The 16,506-nt window shown below is 40.8% G+C and overlaps 1 protein-coding gene across 1 annotated transcript in view; it reads right to left on the bottom strand.

The window, feature by feature from the left end:
• Positions 1–16,506, bottom strand: part of alg13 (ALG13 UDP-N-acetylglucosaminyltransferase subunit) — a 66,422-nt gene that overhangs the window by 49,060 nt on the left and 856 nt on the right. Inside the window, 5 exon segments of the mRNA XM_060832326.1 lie at positions 304–463; positions 1,226–1,307; positions 3,466–3,538; positions 10,121–10,167; positions 16,196–16,246. Of these exon segments, the coding sequence (XP_060688309.1) occupies positions 304–463; positions 1,226–1,307; positions 3,466–3,538; positions 10,121–10,167; positions 16,196–16,246 (413 nt within the window).

Genomic DNA, 16,506 nt, shown 5'->3' with positions numbered 1-16,506 from the left:
TAAATCAGAAGTTAGTCATAGCAGTATTGTTTTTGGAAAAGCTTTGCTCACCAAATCTCAAACTGTCTTCATGACTTGAGCCTAAGACCCCGAACAGCAAAACTAGATGAGTGTTAAGTGTAGGAGAATGGGTCTGGGTGCATTGCTCTTCGGAGGGTCAGTGTGGACTTGTTGGGCCGAAGGGCCCATTTCCACACTGTAGGGAATCTAATCAAACAACTTCCCTCAAAAATAGCTCATTAACAACCTATTTTTTAAAAATCAATATGCACTCCAAATTGATAAGCTAGGAAATTCACATACTGCACAACTTTTTCAGGAAGATATTCAGTATCACCATTGCTTTGGCAGTTACTGCTCTTTCTGGTTTTCTTGCCATGACTGCGGAACAACTCCACTGCTGCTCGTAATTCTTCTTCATCCACTCCAAAGACATCCCTGTACAGCACTTCATATACAATTGCTGAAATATATGCATTTATTACATTTAGTTAATTTCAACAACTACAAACTACACAACTTAACTTTGGTGGTAAGAATATAGTCAAATAATGATCTGGAACAAAATTGAACTGCCATACGAATAAATATAGGTTAATCAAGGAAAGCCAGTATGGATCCTTGAGAAAGTAGTGCAAAACTAACTTCAATTTAGAAGCAACAACAGAGGGGGTGATGCAAACAGTGATATACAAGGACTTCTAAAAGGCACTTGATACAATGCCACAGACTTGACAACAAAGTTATAGTTCATGAAATAAAGTGGGACAAAAACATGGCTACAAAATTAGGTCAGTGACAGGAATAAAAGAGTCTTGGTTAATAGATGTTTTTCACGGTACAGGAATATTTGTAGCAGAGATCCCTTGCCCCTCACCGCATTCCTGAAATCTATGTTTCCAACCAAATGAGGAAAATTGTAGTCTTGGATTGAATTCTGGGAATATTTTTCACTTCAACTCACCACAGAAAACAAACTGTTAAATCATCTCAAGGACTGAAAACAAAGGTTTCCTATTTTTCTTTTACTGAGTTTTACTTGGACCTCTAATATGCCTCCAAATTTCTTGTCTTTTAATTATTTGGTGTCCTGAGTGTACACACTCAGCAGTGTAACGGTTTTTGTAAAATCCTTCTCCAGTGCTTTTACAGTTTGTGATCAATTCTGTTACCTCAACCAACACCAGACAACAACAGATCTTATTTAGCCAAAAGGCAAACCTACCTTGACAAATGGCTGCATGCCCTTGAAACTGTTTCGTAAACACACTATCATAATGACCATTGTTGGAACAGCAAAGTGAAATCTTTTTAAAAAAAAGAAATATTTCATTTTTTTGTTAATCTTGCAACATTTAAATAAAATCCAAAGTGAAGTCAATAAACATGATCTAAAATCTATGGAGAATCAGTAAGCTCATGGAAAATACTGAAGATGTTGGAAATCAAACATTAACTGTTTATTTTCATAAATGATGCCTAATCTGCATATTTCAAATATTTTGTTTTATTTAGGAGGCAGTTAAGTTTTAAGTGTTTATTTTACACTTCTTATTCACCTTCATCGTTTCCCATCCCCCCCTCCCCAATTCCCAGAAACACTATCCCTCCCACTCAATTTTTTTTAAACAACAGTGTCACAAACTTGTGGACCAGATCAAATCCCCTCAAAACAGAGAAAGCCTAGGCCCTAACTTTTATCTTATTTAAAGGTAGTGTAAAGGTACTGCATCTCATATGTGATTCAATTGGCTACTTACTTTGCTTTCCATCGAGCAGGCACCTCAGCACCATGTTTATAAGACCTCCCACCCTACCCTTCAAAAGGAGGGCAAATAAATCCCTCCTACAGGCCCATCTTGGCACAAACTGAGCACAGATAAAGTAAGAACAGGAGAAGTGCGCAAGATACCAGTTGGAAAAATATGCACGCTCATTTGTAACATAACCCTTTCCTTTTAATGAGGTGGTGAACAGTTTGGTTCTACCTACCTTCGACTGCTGCATAAACACGGGCTCAGAACAGAATGAGCCAAGTAAAGCCATCTCCTATTGTTAACTCTGGCTTATCCTCTCTAGAGGATTGTCACTGTTCTTACATTGAATAAAGTCTTGATGAAAGGCACAATGAGGATCTTGGGGCATTGTCATTCACACCCTCATGGCACACCAATTGTTCTGTAGCCATGGTTCAGTAATCACTGCTATCTTTCCCACATTAGCCAGCCGTCTCAGAAGATAGCAATAGATAGAGGATAGATCATTTAAAGCAACACTGAATAACTTTAATCCTGAGACTACTTTAAGCAAAACTTTACCTGATTTTGGCTGTCCATGCATACCCAAATGTTCACTGATTATCTAAACAACTAGAACTTTGGACAAATAGTGCACAATTCTCCATTAACCAAATTTAAAGGGGTCACAAACAAGTAATACATTTCAGGTTCAAAGTTCTGTTTCATTAGAATCAGGCTTTCTTTACTTAATTATTAGGTAAGTCAATGCATGATTTCCATACTTGATTTAAATTTACATTTAGTGCTTAAAAACTAATCAGCCTATTGATAAACACTGCGAACAAGGCTATGAACAGCTTGAAACAAGAAATAGGGCTAGCACAATTCCTAACAGGAGTCAAGAAATTTTAAGAGCTGTTCTTTACGTTTAAAAATATTTAGGGCAGTATTCAACTCCAGCCTTGGATGACTGTGTGGAGTTTGCATGTTCTCCCCATGTCTCCGTGTTTTCTTCCATGGTCCAAAGATGTGCAGGTTAGGTGGATTGGCCATGCTAAAGATTGCCCTGTAGTGTCCAAGGGTGTGCAGTTTCGTTGGGTTAACCATGGCTAAAAACCCACGTAGAGTTGTGTGAATCGAATGGGAGTTGGGTCTGGGTGAAGCGTTGATGCAGACTCAAAAAGGGCCAAATAGTCACTTTCTGCACTGCAGTGATTCTATGGTTTTATATTACAACATGAAGTGTGTTGATAAATTAATGGTATAAAAATGACAATCTTCTCCAAGAAATGCAAGTCAAACAATACTGAATTACGTTCCCACTGTTTTGATTATTTCTAGAAAAATTCAACTTTAAAAGAAAATTGCGTATTTGCTTTTATTTTGAAATCAAATATAAACAAAAGATAGTGCAAACAGGCAAAAGCAAACCAAATTCCTATTGTTGATCATTCACAGTTCAAAAAGGCAAATTAAGACATTAAGCAAATTAAATATTTTATTCAGTGTTATACGCATTAAAAGTTTCTGGAGAGTAAACTAAAGACCATAAATTTTAAACAACCTTCCAAAAAAAAAGGGTCCGATTCAAAGTCACCAAACAATAAAGAATCTTAGTAATTTGAGTGGTAGTTTCCCCAGAAGCTGTTTGTGTTCATAAATAACCTAAGTTAGATAATGCACATACACCCACTGATATTACAAGTGAGAAGGAGGTTTCTCTTACCGTCTTCTCAAATCCATTATTTGTAGCTTGGATGGGTGGTTTTCCAGGATACCGGTAAATGAGAAAGTCACAACTTGACATTTGGAAAAAGAAGTGAATTGGTTATGTTATACAAGCAATATTAGCTTGTTTTCTATTTTGGTTAGAAAGCAAGCAATTTGCTGCAGATTGCACCTCTAAAATCCATCCCCCTCAGTTTGGAGAGGGAGAAAGTTAACATTTCATGTCCACAGATGCTGACAGCTACTGAGTTTCTTAAGCCATCACTTTCATTTCAGACTTGGGACCAGGCCCTTGCAGAAACAGGATTTTCTGGACCTTGGGAGGCTCTGTGCCCAATACAGCCCCCAGGCTCCAAATTTATGCTATTCCCTCAAATAGGATTGAAGTCCACTGGTTGTATGGCAGTCAGTCATTCTCAGAGGATAAGGTGCTCATGCTGAAGGCAGTCAGCTTCCAGGTCACCCTTTGGAACACCAGCATGTCATATTGCAGTCCTGAGTGCAACTTGATGGCAGGGGGAATGGAGAGAGAGATTAAGGAGGCACAATCTGCATTAAAATCCTGCACATTAGTATTTCTTGTCCCAAATCACTACTTAGCCCATGAGCTTATTATGTGTCATTTATTCAAACACTTTATCGTAATTATGACAGTACTGCAGTAGAGGGACTGAACTCAGGAGTTGAAAGTGTGTTGCTGGAAAAGCGCAGGTCAGGCAGCATCCAAGGAACAGGAAATTCTCTTCCTTGCTTGCACTTAGTTGGATCTCACTTAAATGCTTCCATATCACATCGACTATCAGTCATAGCATTCAACATCCATTATAAACTGGAGAAGATAGATTCCCTTCAAATCCTAATGGATGACCAGTTTCTGGCTGCCCCAGATTTACAAAAAACTCCACATTTACCCAATCAAACTCCTTTTATTGCATAAGCCCTTCATCAGGAATGAGGAAAGTGTGTCCAGCAGGCTAAGATAAAAGGTAGGGAGGAGGGACTTATCTCCAGCATCTGCAGGCCTCACTTTTTCCTCAAAGATTTTAACCTATTGCGAATCCTCTTGCAAGGATGCCTTCCTTGAAGCAGCTCTCTTCCTCCCTCTACAAGGATGTCAGTGAGTCCCTCTCTCACTGCACCCCCCAGGTCATCTCCTCTGCACAGAAGCTCTTCAGCCACGTTCTTAAACAGACTCGCTACCACAGCCACATCTCCTTCCTCAGCACCTGCCTACAGAACCGACTGATCCCGCACGGACTCCGGACTAGGTTCCGACCAACAAAATTTGGACCCAACCAGGACAACCTGTACCTACAACAAATCCGAAGCCTCCAGCAATAGACCTCCCTCCGGATCCTCCGCTCCACCCTTGCAGCCCTGCGTCGCTACCTACATTCCCTGCAATCAGCCCTACCCCAGCTCAGGGCAACACTCTCACAAACTAAAAAACCCACCCCCAAGTCCCTCCTCCCTACCTTTTATCTTAGCCTGCTAGACACATTTTCCTCATTCCTGATGAAGGGCTTATGCCCGAAACGTCGAATTTCCTGTTCCTTGGATGCTGCCTGACCTGTTGTGCTTTTCCAGTAACACATTTTCAACTCTGATCTCCAGCATCTGCTGAACTCAGGAGGAAAAGTATGGAGTTGTGGGCTCACCCAATAGAAGTCTTTAGGATAAATAAAAGGAGTTTGATTGGGTAAATGTGGAGTTTTTTGTAAATCTGGGGCAGCCAGAAACTGGTCATCCATTAGGATTTGAAGGGAATCTATCTTCTCCAGTTTATAATGGATGTTGAATGCTATGACTGATAGTCGATGTGATATGGAAGCATTTAAGTGAGATCCAACTAAGTGCAAGCAAGGAAGAGAATGCTGATAAGACTAGAAGAGAGGAGAGAAACGCACACTGCAGAATAAACCAGCATAGATTAATTGGGCCAAATTATTACTGTTAGCTGATAACAGGATGAGAACAGAATAGAGATTATAGGATAGAAAAGTAGTAAAATATTAAATATCACTATATCTAATAAAGCAGGACTTGCAAGTTGAAACATTTCTTGGAAAGGATTAGTAATACCAAATTATTGGCCACAAATTTTAAAGGCTAAAAAAACAAAAACACCCGGCAAGGAAGCTACTTGAAAATGTGACTAATTTCAAACCAAAAGCACTTTGTTGTTTAGAGGAAGATAACATTCAACATTTCTAGTCATAGACAAACTCTTCTCTGCATCTCTCTCAATTAATTCAAACAAACATTCTTGCATAACATTACCTCAAACTTGTGTTTTAAATCCAAATCCTCTGGAATTTGCTAATGAAGTCTACAGACTCCCCCTCTTCATAAGCATTTGAACTGGCATTGGATAGACATATGGAGGATAGTGGGCTAGGATCACACAAGGGCCTGTACTGCACTGTATTGTTCTATGTTCTTATGTTCTACATATCTTTCCCTTAAGATCTTCCCAAATGGACATTTACTGGAAATAACCAACACTTCTCATATCACTTGGACTCATTTCCAAGCAACAGATCAGAATTTTGATCTTGAGGCAAGTAAATGTTTAAGCCAACATACCAGATAATCCCAGTGTCTGGGCTAACTAAATATCCATTCTGCCAGATATGAATGGAAAATTATAATAGTTAAAATACCAGTCTCGGACTTTTTAAAAGGTAGGCTATTGCCAGAACTGGAGATTTTTTTGATATGCATTTGGATAGGTTGGGGTTGTTTTGTTTGAAAGAGGAAGTGTGATTTTAATCAAGACATATTGAAGAGGGGATTGGATAGCATGGATCGTAAAAAAGGTCTATGGCCTTCACAGAAGTCATAAGTAATCAGCGAATGTGTCAACTGGGGGTGTTAAAATTTCCTGCCTCCAGAACAAAGATCCGAAACTCATTGCCTGAAAATGTTGGTTGTTTAGCTAGAAAGGGAATGAGTGAGGCAAGTCTACACTGGTCTGCCGTGGTTTTGTGATCTCTACCATAAAAAGGTACACACAATGTAGGCTAACCATCAACTCTTCAAGAAATGTTGCACACAACAGAGGCAGAAATCTTCACATTTTAAAAGTACTCTATTTAGAGAGACTCTTACAACATAGGTTACAGATGAAGAGTCAGAAAGTTGGTAAGAAAACTTTTGATGATGGGCTGATTACCATAGGGTAGATTAGATTACTTAGTGTGGAAACAGGCCCTTCGACCCAACAAGTCCACACCAACCCTCTAAAGAGCAACCCACCCAGACCCATTCCCCTAGATTTATCCCTTCACCTAACACTCCGGGCAATTTAGCATGGCCAATTCACCTAACCTGCACATTTTCGGACTGTGGGAGGAAACCCACGCAGACACCGAGAATGTACAAACTCCACAGAGACAGTTGCCTGTGGTGGGAATTGAACCTGGGTCTCTGGTGCTGTGAGGCAGCAGTGCTAATCACTGTGCCACCATGTTGTAGTTTCCCATGATTCAAGTCAAAGTTTCATTTCAAAACTCTCAGGATATGGGCATGACTGGCTGGGCTAGCATTTATTGCCCATGATGCTTATTGAGCATTAATGCTATCAACAATTGCTTTCAAGATGGTAGTGACTGTCGTCTTCACCTGTAGTCCATGTGGTGTATTTACACCCAGTTTTGTTAGAAAGTTCATAGACCTCCCCCCATTAGGAGGGTGACAATATAATTCTGTTAGGATAGTCAGTTCACTTGCAGTGGGAATATACTAGTAGTGTTCCCATTGCATCTGCTTCCCTTGTCTTTTTGGTGGTAGAGTTGGCAGGTTTGAAAGCTGTTGAAGCAGGCTTATAAAATTGTTGCTGTGCATCTTACAGACAGTACACATTGTTCACTCTTTACCACTGATACACAGTGGCAGCAATGAACTTGATGAATGGATGCCTGTCTGCCTTTGTTCTGGTCAGTGTTCAACATTCAAGTATTGTTAGAGCTACACATTACCTCAGGAGATCTCCCAACCACAGCTTCCAATCTCAGTCCGGGAACCCCACACTGCCCGGTTCTACCTCCTTCTCAAGATCCACAAGCCTGACCACTCTGGCTGACCTATTGTCTCAGCATGCTCCTACCCCACTGAACTCATCTCTACCTATCTCGACTGTCCTATCCCCCATAGTCCAGTAACTCCCCACATACGTTCAAGACACCACCCATGCCCTCTACCTCCTCCAAGACTTCCGTTTCCCCGGCTCCCAACACCTCATCTTCACCATGAATATCTAATTCCTCTACACTTTCATCCGCCATGATCAGGGCCTCCAAGCCCTCCGTTATTTTCTTCTTCAGACGTCCCCAACAGTACCCTTCCACCGACACACACATTCGTTTGGCCGAACTGGTCCTCACCCTTAATTTCTCCTTTGAATCCTCCCACTTCCTCCAGACCAAAGGGGTAGCCATGGGCACACATATGGGCCCCAGCTATGCCTCTGTTGGCTACGTAGAACAGTTGATCTTCCGTAATTACACCAGCACCACTCCCCACCTCTTCCTCCACTACAGTGATGACAGCATTGGCGCCACCTCGCTCCCGCGAGGAGGTTGAGCAATTCATCAACTTCACCAACGCATTCCACCCTGACCTTAAATTTACCTGGACCATCTCTGACACCTTCCTCCCTTCCTAGACCTCCCCATCTCCATTAATGACGACCGACTTGACATTTTTTTTTAAAACAAACCCACCGACTCCCACAGCTACCTGGATTACACCTCTTCCCACCCTATCCCTTGCAAAAATGCCATCCCGTATTCCCAATTCCTCCACCTCTGCCATATCTGCTCCCAGGAGGACCAGTTCCACCATAGAACACACCAGATGGCCTCCTTCTTTAGAGACTGCAATTTCCCTTCCCACATGGTTAAAGATGCCCTCCAACGCATCTCCGCCTTCAGACCACACTCCTCCAACCGTAACAAGGACAGAATGCCCCTGGTGCTCACCTTCCACCCTACAAACCTCTGCATAAACCAAATCATCCGCCGACATTTCCGCCACCTCCAAAAAGACCCCACCACCAGGGATATATTTCCCTCCCCACCCCTTTCCGCCTTCCACAAAAGACCGTTCCCTCCGTGACTACCTGGTCAGGTCCACGCCCCCCCCACGACCCACCCTCCCATCCTGGCACCTTCCCCTGCCACCGCAGGAACTGTAAAACTTGTGCCCATACCACCTCCCTCACCTCTATCCAAGGCCCTAAAGGAGCCTTCCACATCCAAAGTTTTGCCTGCACATCCACTAATATCATTTATTGTATCCGTTGCTCCCAATGCAGTCTCCTCTACATTGGGGAGACTGGGCACCTCCTAGCAGAGCGCTTTAGGGAACATCTCCAGGACACCCGCACCATTCAACCACACCGCCCTGTGGCCCAACATTTCAACTCCCCTTCCCACTCTGCCGAGGACATGGAGGTCCTGGGCCTCCACCACTGCTCCCTCACCACCAGACGCCTGGAGGAAGAACGCCTCATCTTCCGTCTCGGAACACTTCAACCCCAGGGCATCAATGTGGACTTCAACAGCTTCCTCATTGCCCCTTCCCCCATCTCATCCGAGTTTCAAACTTCCAGCTCACCACTGTCCCCATGACTTGTTCGACCTGCCTTGCTCCTTTTCCACCTATCCACTCCACCCTCTCCTCCCTGACCTATCACCTTCATCTCCTCCCCCACTCTCCCATTGTACTCTATGCTACTCTCTCCCCACCCCCATCCTCCCCACGCTTATCTCTCCACGCTTCAGGCTCACTGCCTTTATTCCTGATGAAAGGCTTTTGCCCGAAATGTCGATTTCGCTGCTCATTGGATGCTGCCTGAACTGCTGTGCTCTTCCAGCACCACTAATCCAGAATCTGGTTTCCAGCATCTGCAGTCATTGTTTTTACCTCTATACTCATCTAGAGGAGAGAGGAAGATACACCATACTTCTAACATAGGTCTTGTAGATAGTGGACAGGCTTTGGGATACCCAGAGAAAAGTTGATTACTGCAGAATTCCCAGTCTCTGTCCTTATAGCTGTATCATGTGGCTTTCTGGTCAATGGCAAACCTCAGCTATTTTAATAACATTTGAGCACAAAGGGTAGATTATTAGATTCTCTTCAGTTGTACATAGTCATTGCCAGAGAATGACATGAATGTTAGTTGCTATTTCTCAGTCTAGGCCTGGATGTCGTCCAGGTCTTGCTGCATGTGGACACAATATCTCAGTATGCTAAGTCACAAACAAATTATGAAATCAAGAGCTGATAGCCTGGTTCTGAACGGGAGGTCAATGATGGTTGGGCCTAGGATGCTACCAATAATATCCCAGAATTCAGATGACTGATCTCAGCATCTACAACTATCTAACAGTGCAAAATACGATTCAACAAGCACAGTATTTTCACTGATTCTCATTGACTTGCTTTGCTAAGAGTCCTTGACACATTTAGGCCAATACTGCCTTATTGGCAAGGGCAGTCACTTCTACCTCACCCCATTTGTCTTTATTTTAAATATTTGCCCATTGACAGAATGATCAGGCCTTTCATTTTTAAATTGCCACTAGTTGTCTTTTTTAAAATAAAGAAAATGTTCCATTGTTAGTGGAAAATCATTGGACACTTACTTGTACATCAGTGATAAAGCATTCATTTCCAACATACCAGCCCATTCCTATAATAAAAATGGCAGGTTTAATGGAAGTTATAAGAAGCTTCAAAAGATTCAGACAGTAAGCACTTGCAATAAGGTATTTTGCTCAGGATTCAGCACATTGTCAGGTGATTAGCCAAATTTAAAATGAACTGCAAAAGCATGTAACAATTTACTTGAGTTTATAAAATTAACTACATTTTCCTATTCTGTAGTAAAAGAAAAACTGGTATTACTCTTGTAATATCAAAAGTATTCTGCATTTCTAAATATCTCAAGCAGATCTCAGACCTGTAACAAATTCAGCAACTATGCCACAGCCTTCAAAGCATTACGAAACTAACCCTTCAATCAATGGCTCGAACACATTGTTTAATAGGACATGGGTATTACAGCTGAGGTCATCATTTATCCCAAACTTCCAGGCTTAATTATCATTTCAGAAGGCAGTCAAGAACAAATCTCTTTGGGTTTGGAGTCAGATGTCAGCCAGAACAGGTAAGGACAGCGCATTTTTTTCCCCTCAGGGAAATTAGTGAACAAAATGAGTCATCCTTCAATAACTGATAATATTGATGACTAGTTTTATATTTCAGATAAAGGTTAATTTTAATGTCAGCTGCCATGTTGGGATTTAAACCAACGTCCACAAGACATTAGCATGGGCCTCTGTTAAAGAGTCCAGTGACATCATTATGCTACCATCGGTCTTTCTAATAAGGGGATTGAAGGATATACACTTCCATTGCTCAATGTATAACATTACCTCCATTTGGAAAAACATTTTACAGATAGTGGCACTGAAGCAGATTTGCTCGGATGCACAACAATAAGGATAACTTTAGTTTTTCACAATTAATTCCTATGATTTTTAGGGATTAAAATTGTTTCAAAAAGAATTTAGTGGCTGCAGTAATCACGTGAATAGAAGTTTCATGAATCTATTAAGAACCAGTCTGAACTGAAAGTTAACATTCTTATCAAGAGACTGAAGCCGGAAGGTGCAGAGGAATCTGGATCCCCCATTAGATTTACACCTTTGAGATTTCTCATGTTGGGGAAAAAAAAAGTGATTACCTATTTGAAAATACAAATCAGCTGTATTTTAGGGATTGCCTTTTGGTTACAGATGAAGAATGTGGATTTATATTTAGAAATGGAGAACTTTTATTCCTTTCTCTCTCACTCTTGAAAAAGGACAAAACATCTACTGCTCATGCAAACCAGGATAAGCATGCCAAAACTATGAACATTTTCTAGCTTTTTCAACATGGCTTCAGATGTTCTGAAATTGTTATAACAGGTACTTGCTTTCATTTCTAAACATTTCTTAACATTTCTAAACAAGACAAAAGGCAGTTGACAATAAATACCACAAAAGCAACCACATTCCACAATGTGACATCAAATAACTGACTGGCTCATTATCAATGCCATATGTAGGAAAATAAAGAAGTTTTAATCCCAAAATGAAACTAATCTTCAAATGAAGGTGGGTAAAGAAGAAATGGATTTTCTGATGTTGAGAATAGGTAAAGTTTAATACTTCATTGTCTAAAAATACTTTCTTTAAAGACAAGCGATTGTGGACTGTCGACTGCCCAGGTAAAATAGGGTATATCAACAGCACTTGGAATCAGAGGACATTCAGATCAGTGGCTTCTTCAATTGACAATGGAACCAAAGAGATTGAAAGATGGGTTCCAGAGTACTTAGCTAGAGAGCAGAATGTTGTCTTGACAACTTCTATGAGAATGACACTCCATGTAGCCTATTTGGCCTCTGGTATCAGGAGCATGCTCAATTATTATGGGTTGTATACTTTGCCTCTAACACAACTGCTTAAACTACCTGAAACCCCTTAAGGTTGACGGTCTATACAGTATTAGGTAACTGTGATCATGAACCTACAGAATCTAACACTGTCAAATTGTTGACTTGTGCCAAACATCAAATATGGTGGGACTCCTGGTCCTAACTGACTTAGTTTTTGAAAAAAAACCTCAAAACCAGGTTGTAGTCCAATAGGTTTATTTGGAAGCAAGCTTTTCGTAACCCTGCTCCTTACTCCACAACCACCTGATGAAGGAGCAGTGCTCCAAAAGCTAGTGCTTCCAAATAAGCCTATCAGACTATAACCTGGTGTATAATTTTTAAACTTTGAACACCCCAGTCCAACCTCAACTCCTCCAAATCTTAACTGAATAAACTTCTGACACATATGAAATTTTTGATAAAGATTTTGGATGACGTTAATTTCTAGCAGCTGTTGTCATGTACAAATGGGACATTTGCATTGTCACAAACTTGAAGTAAAATGCAACATTGAGATCAGTTAGATAAGGGACACAGGCACCAATATATGACAAGGAATTTTTAAAAGCTGATGACATGGAGTGAGTATTAAAGAGAACAAATCGTGGAAATGCCAGGGAATGCAACAGATATTTCAGATTTAAAAATCACAACACCAGATTTAGTCCAACAGGTTTAATTGGAAGCACACTAGCTTTCGGAGTGACGATCCTTCATCAGGTGATATCATCTGATGAAGGAGTGTCACTCCGAAAGCTAGTGTGCTTCCAATTAAACCTGTTGGATGATAACCTGGTGTTGTGTGATTTTAACTTTGTACACCCCAGTCCAACACCGGCATCTCCAAATCATGATATTTCAGATGTGATTGAAAACATGATAAACTACCTAAAATGGAACAAAATGAGATGATCCATGATACGGAGTTCAGAAGGGGAAGATGATCAGCCTAAAATCATAAAAAGCTTCATTCTGGAAATGAACATTCTAACTGCAACTTCATTTAATAGTACTGTTTCAAAACAGTGCTTGTACATTGATAGTATGAAATATAGTGTAGGGGATACTATTCATGTCAGGAATCTACAATGTCTGGACAATTACATAGTTAAAGGTAGAAAAGTTGGTGGTGTTAATGGATTGTCTTTTAGCACAAAGCGGCTCTAGTGATCTCCAGTGTCTCCATCTCTGGGCAATGAAGCCCAAGTTCCAAGACACCATACAACCTTGTCACGGTGGATACTGCAAGACGTGTCAGAATGTCAACACAGATACCACCATTACACGTTGGGACACCTCCCACCTAAGTTAGTTAAGGCTAGGAGTCTCACTATATTTGATGCTTGGCAGGTACTCATGTGGCTCAGCCAACATTGTCTACCTCCTCTACTGCAGGCAAGGATGCTCTGAGGCATTGTACATTGGCAAGACCAAGTAGAGGCTACAGTAACAGATGAATGGACACTGCACAAACAACAGACAGGAGAGTTCCCTTCCAGTTGGAGAGCACTTCAGCAGACCGTTCTTCAGGGCAGACTTTGGGACAGGCAACAACGAAAAGTAGCCGAACCGAGGCTGATAGCAAAGTTCGGTACCCATGGGGATGGCCTCAACCGGGACCTTAGGTTCATGTGACACTAGAGGTGACCCCATTACATCACCCTCACATACTCATACACTTGCAGACCCTCTCTCACACTCCTACACTCGCACCCTCAGACATATCATTTTACACTCACTAACATTCACTCTTACAGACACCCAACCTCTGCCCTCACACCGCAGCCCCCCCACACGCACAAGTTTGTGGGGTGAATTTATACTTGCAGAATTTTATTTTACTTTGCTCAAAAACTACATGAATCCATGCAAAATTCTGTAAATCCATTTTTTAAGATGAGAACCAGTCTGACACCACTGTAGCACAGAGTCTCACACAAGGCAGCTCACGACGTCAATGCATTATTTGGACTGAAATGATCACCAACTGTTAATGTAACTTTAAATACTCTGCAACTTACACATGAAAGAACTGAAACCAACATGTTCATTCTAAAAGATGAAACTTAAACAAGCTAGGTCTTTTTCAATAGAAAATTTCAGTCACACACTAAACTTTTGCTATAAATTCTGTGTCTTACGATCTTATACTCCACAAACACCTGAAGAAGCAGACCTCTGAAAGCTAGTGCTTCCAAATAAACCTGTTGGACTACAACCTGGTGTTGCAAGAATTTTAGCAATGAAGGAACAATTTTTCAAAGACAGGATTGTCTGTAACTTGGAAATAAATTTCAATGTTTCTGTATTCCTATACATCTGCCTCTTGTTTCTTGAGGTGGTAGAAACTATAGGTGCAGTCAAGGAAGCCTTGGTATGAACACATGACCTTGGCAGCCCTAAAACCTGACAATGACCTTACAAAATCACCCAGTTTCTTAAAATTGTTCAGATGTTGTTGCACAACTCTGCAGCAGGTGAACCAGGGCCTCCTGGCTTAGAGGTAGCGACACCACAAAGAGCCCCTGTAACACTCACCTGCAAGTGGTAGATTCGCCAACTTTAAATACATTTAAGTCATCATTGGACAAGCATATGGACGTACATGGAATATAAGGCATATTCTGTTCAGACAGCAGAAACATCTCTACAAATAAAAGGTGAAAGCCCTACTTAAGAATGCTCACTCTTAAGCCAGAAAGTACTTAGGTTGACCGAAATATAGTGGTTAGGGGGCTGCATCCAGGCTCCACTTTTGCACTCTGATTGGAGGATGTTATAAAAGGTCTGTTTCTGCAATAAAACAGAGCAAATCCATCCTTCTAAATGAAGAGAGTTTCTTCAGTGGACAGAAAAAGATCACAGACTTGCCTGGTTTCAAGTCATCACGTGCATGGTACCTTTACAATAGTCTTTTCTACACATTTGCATCTATGCAAGTAAAAATCAGTGTAGTTATGTATTTGTTAAATGCCTGAAAATGCATTATACAAAATATAGAAGCCTGTCATTTGCCTGTTCCTTCTAATTAAAAACTCTCAGCAGCCAGCATGCTTTAAAATGCAGTCTTTGGTGAGTAAATAGGTGGAAAAGCAGAAGGTGTGCTTTGTTCATTAGTTCTGCCCATCTGTAACAGGAGCCACTACCGAAGGAATCCCAAACAACCCCTATTGGGCTTGCAGTATGGTAGAACTAACACCAATGACGAAAATCAAAACTGGACATTGGCAAGTAGATCCTTGTCCACAGAATTCAATTTATAAACTCGTGGCCAAACTACCCATTCTCCATTCCAACATATCATTACCCTGGTGGATGAAGGAGTGTAGAAGAGCTTGACAAAACAGCTATCACACCTGAAAAGGAGGTACAGATTTGCTGAAGCTAGAGTGAACTACTTGCATACTGTACTTAATTGGATTGAAAAATGAGAGATAAATGATCTCACAAAAAGCAGGTCAAGTCAAAAGATCTGCCAGCCTGCTACATAAAGTAGCAGAATTAAAATCAAGAGACTTGATTCCCAGTGTTCAGTCCAAACCAAGGATCTGAAAACAAAAGGCTGATGTGTTCTCTATGATCTTCACCTAGATGTGCCAAGTAACACAACTTCTTCTGGCATTCTCACATTTAAAGATGTCAGTTTTCAACCAATTCAATCCATATGGTGTCAGATACAAGGGAAAATAAAGCTGACAACATTCCAGCTGTAGCATTTAAACCTGTATTGCATCCTTTGCTAAGTTGTTTCAACAACACTAATGCCATCTGTCCAACTATTTACAAGCTCAGATATGCCCCATCCAAAAAAATTGGGCAAATTTGACACTATTAAATACCATCAGTCTACTTTCAATCGTTTATCAAATTATGGAAAGCATTTCAGACAGTAATTTGCCATGTGATTAATTTAGGCTCTTCCAATCACTCTGTTCTAGATCTCTTTACAGCATCAATCCTACCATAGACACTAGTCAAAAATCACAATACCAGGTTATAGTCCAGCAGGTTTAATTGGAAGCACACTAGCTTTTGGAGTGCTGCTCAACCACCTGATGAAGGAGCAACGCTCCGAAAGCTCGTGTGCTTTCAATTAAACCTGTTGGACTATATAACCTGGTGTGTGATTTTTAAACTTTGTACACCCCAGTCCAACACCAGCTCCTCCAAATCATAGACACCATAGTTGAAGTGAAAATTGACTGATGTCAAGGTGGCCTTTAATCATACGTACCTTTGGATCACTCAAACGTTCCAAGTGTTTGTCTAAAGGGCCATCTATAAACTGAGAAAACAAAGTTGAATTGCTACACCATGAAAAGTCAAACTTCATATTACTTGTTAAAGTCAACATATAAAATTCTCGATCACATTTCTATACGCAACTCCTGAATTAACTGATACATTATGCACGAAAAATTCCCTTTAAATAGAACAGTCTCTTCTAAAAAAAAGGAAGATGGGATTTCAGTGCCTTAAAGTTACGAGGTTTATTCCGCAGATAAATATGTTCTGACTAGTTACGTATTAGAGATATCTACATCG

The sequence above is a fragment of the Hemiscyllium ocellatum genome, chromosome 11, assembly GCF_020745735.1.
Source record: "Hemiscyllium ocellatum isolate sHemOce1 chromosome 11, sHemOce1.pat.X.cur, whole genome shotgun sequence".
In the NCBI taxonomy this organism is placed as follows: Eukaryota; Metazoa; Chordata; class Chondrichthyes; order Orectolobiformes; family Hemiscylliidae; genus Hemiscyllium; species Hemiscyllium ocellatum.
Note: the sequence above shows the minus strand (reverse complement) of the source record. Positions and strands in the feature narration are given on the sequence as shown.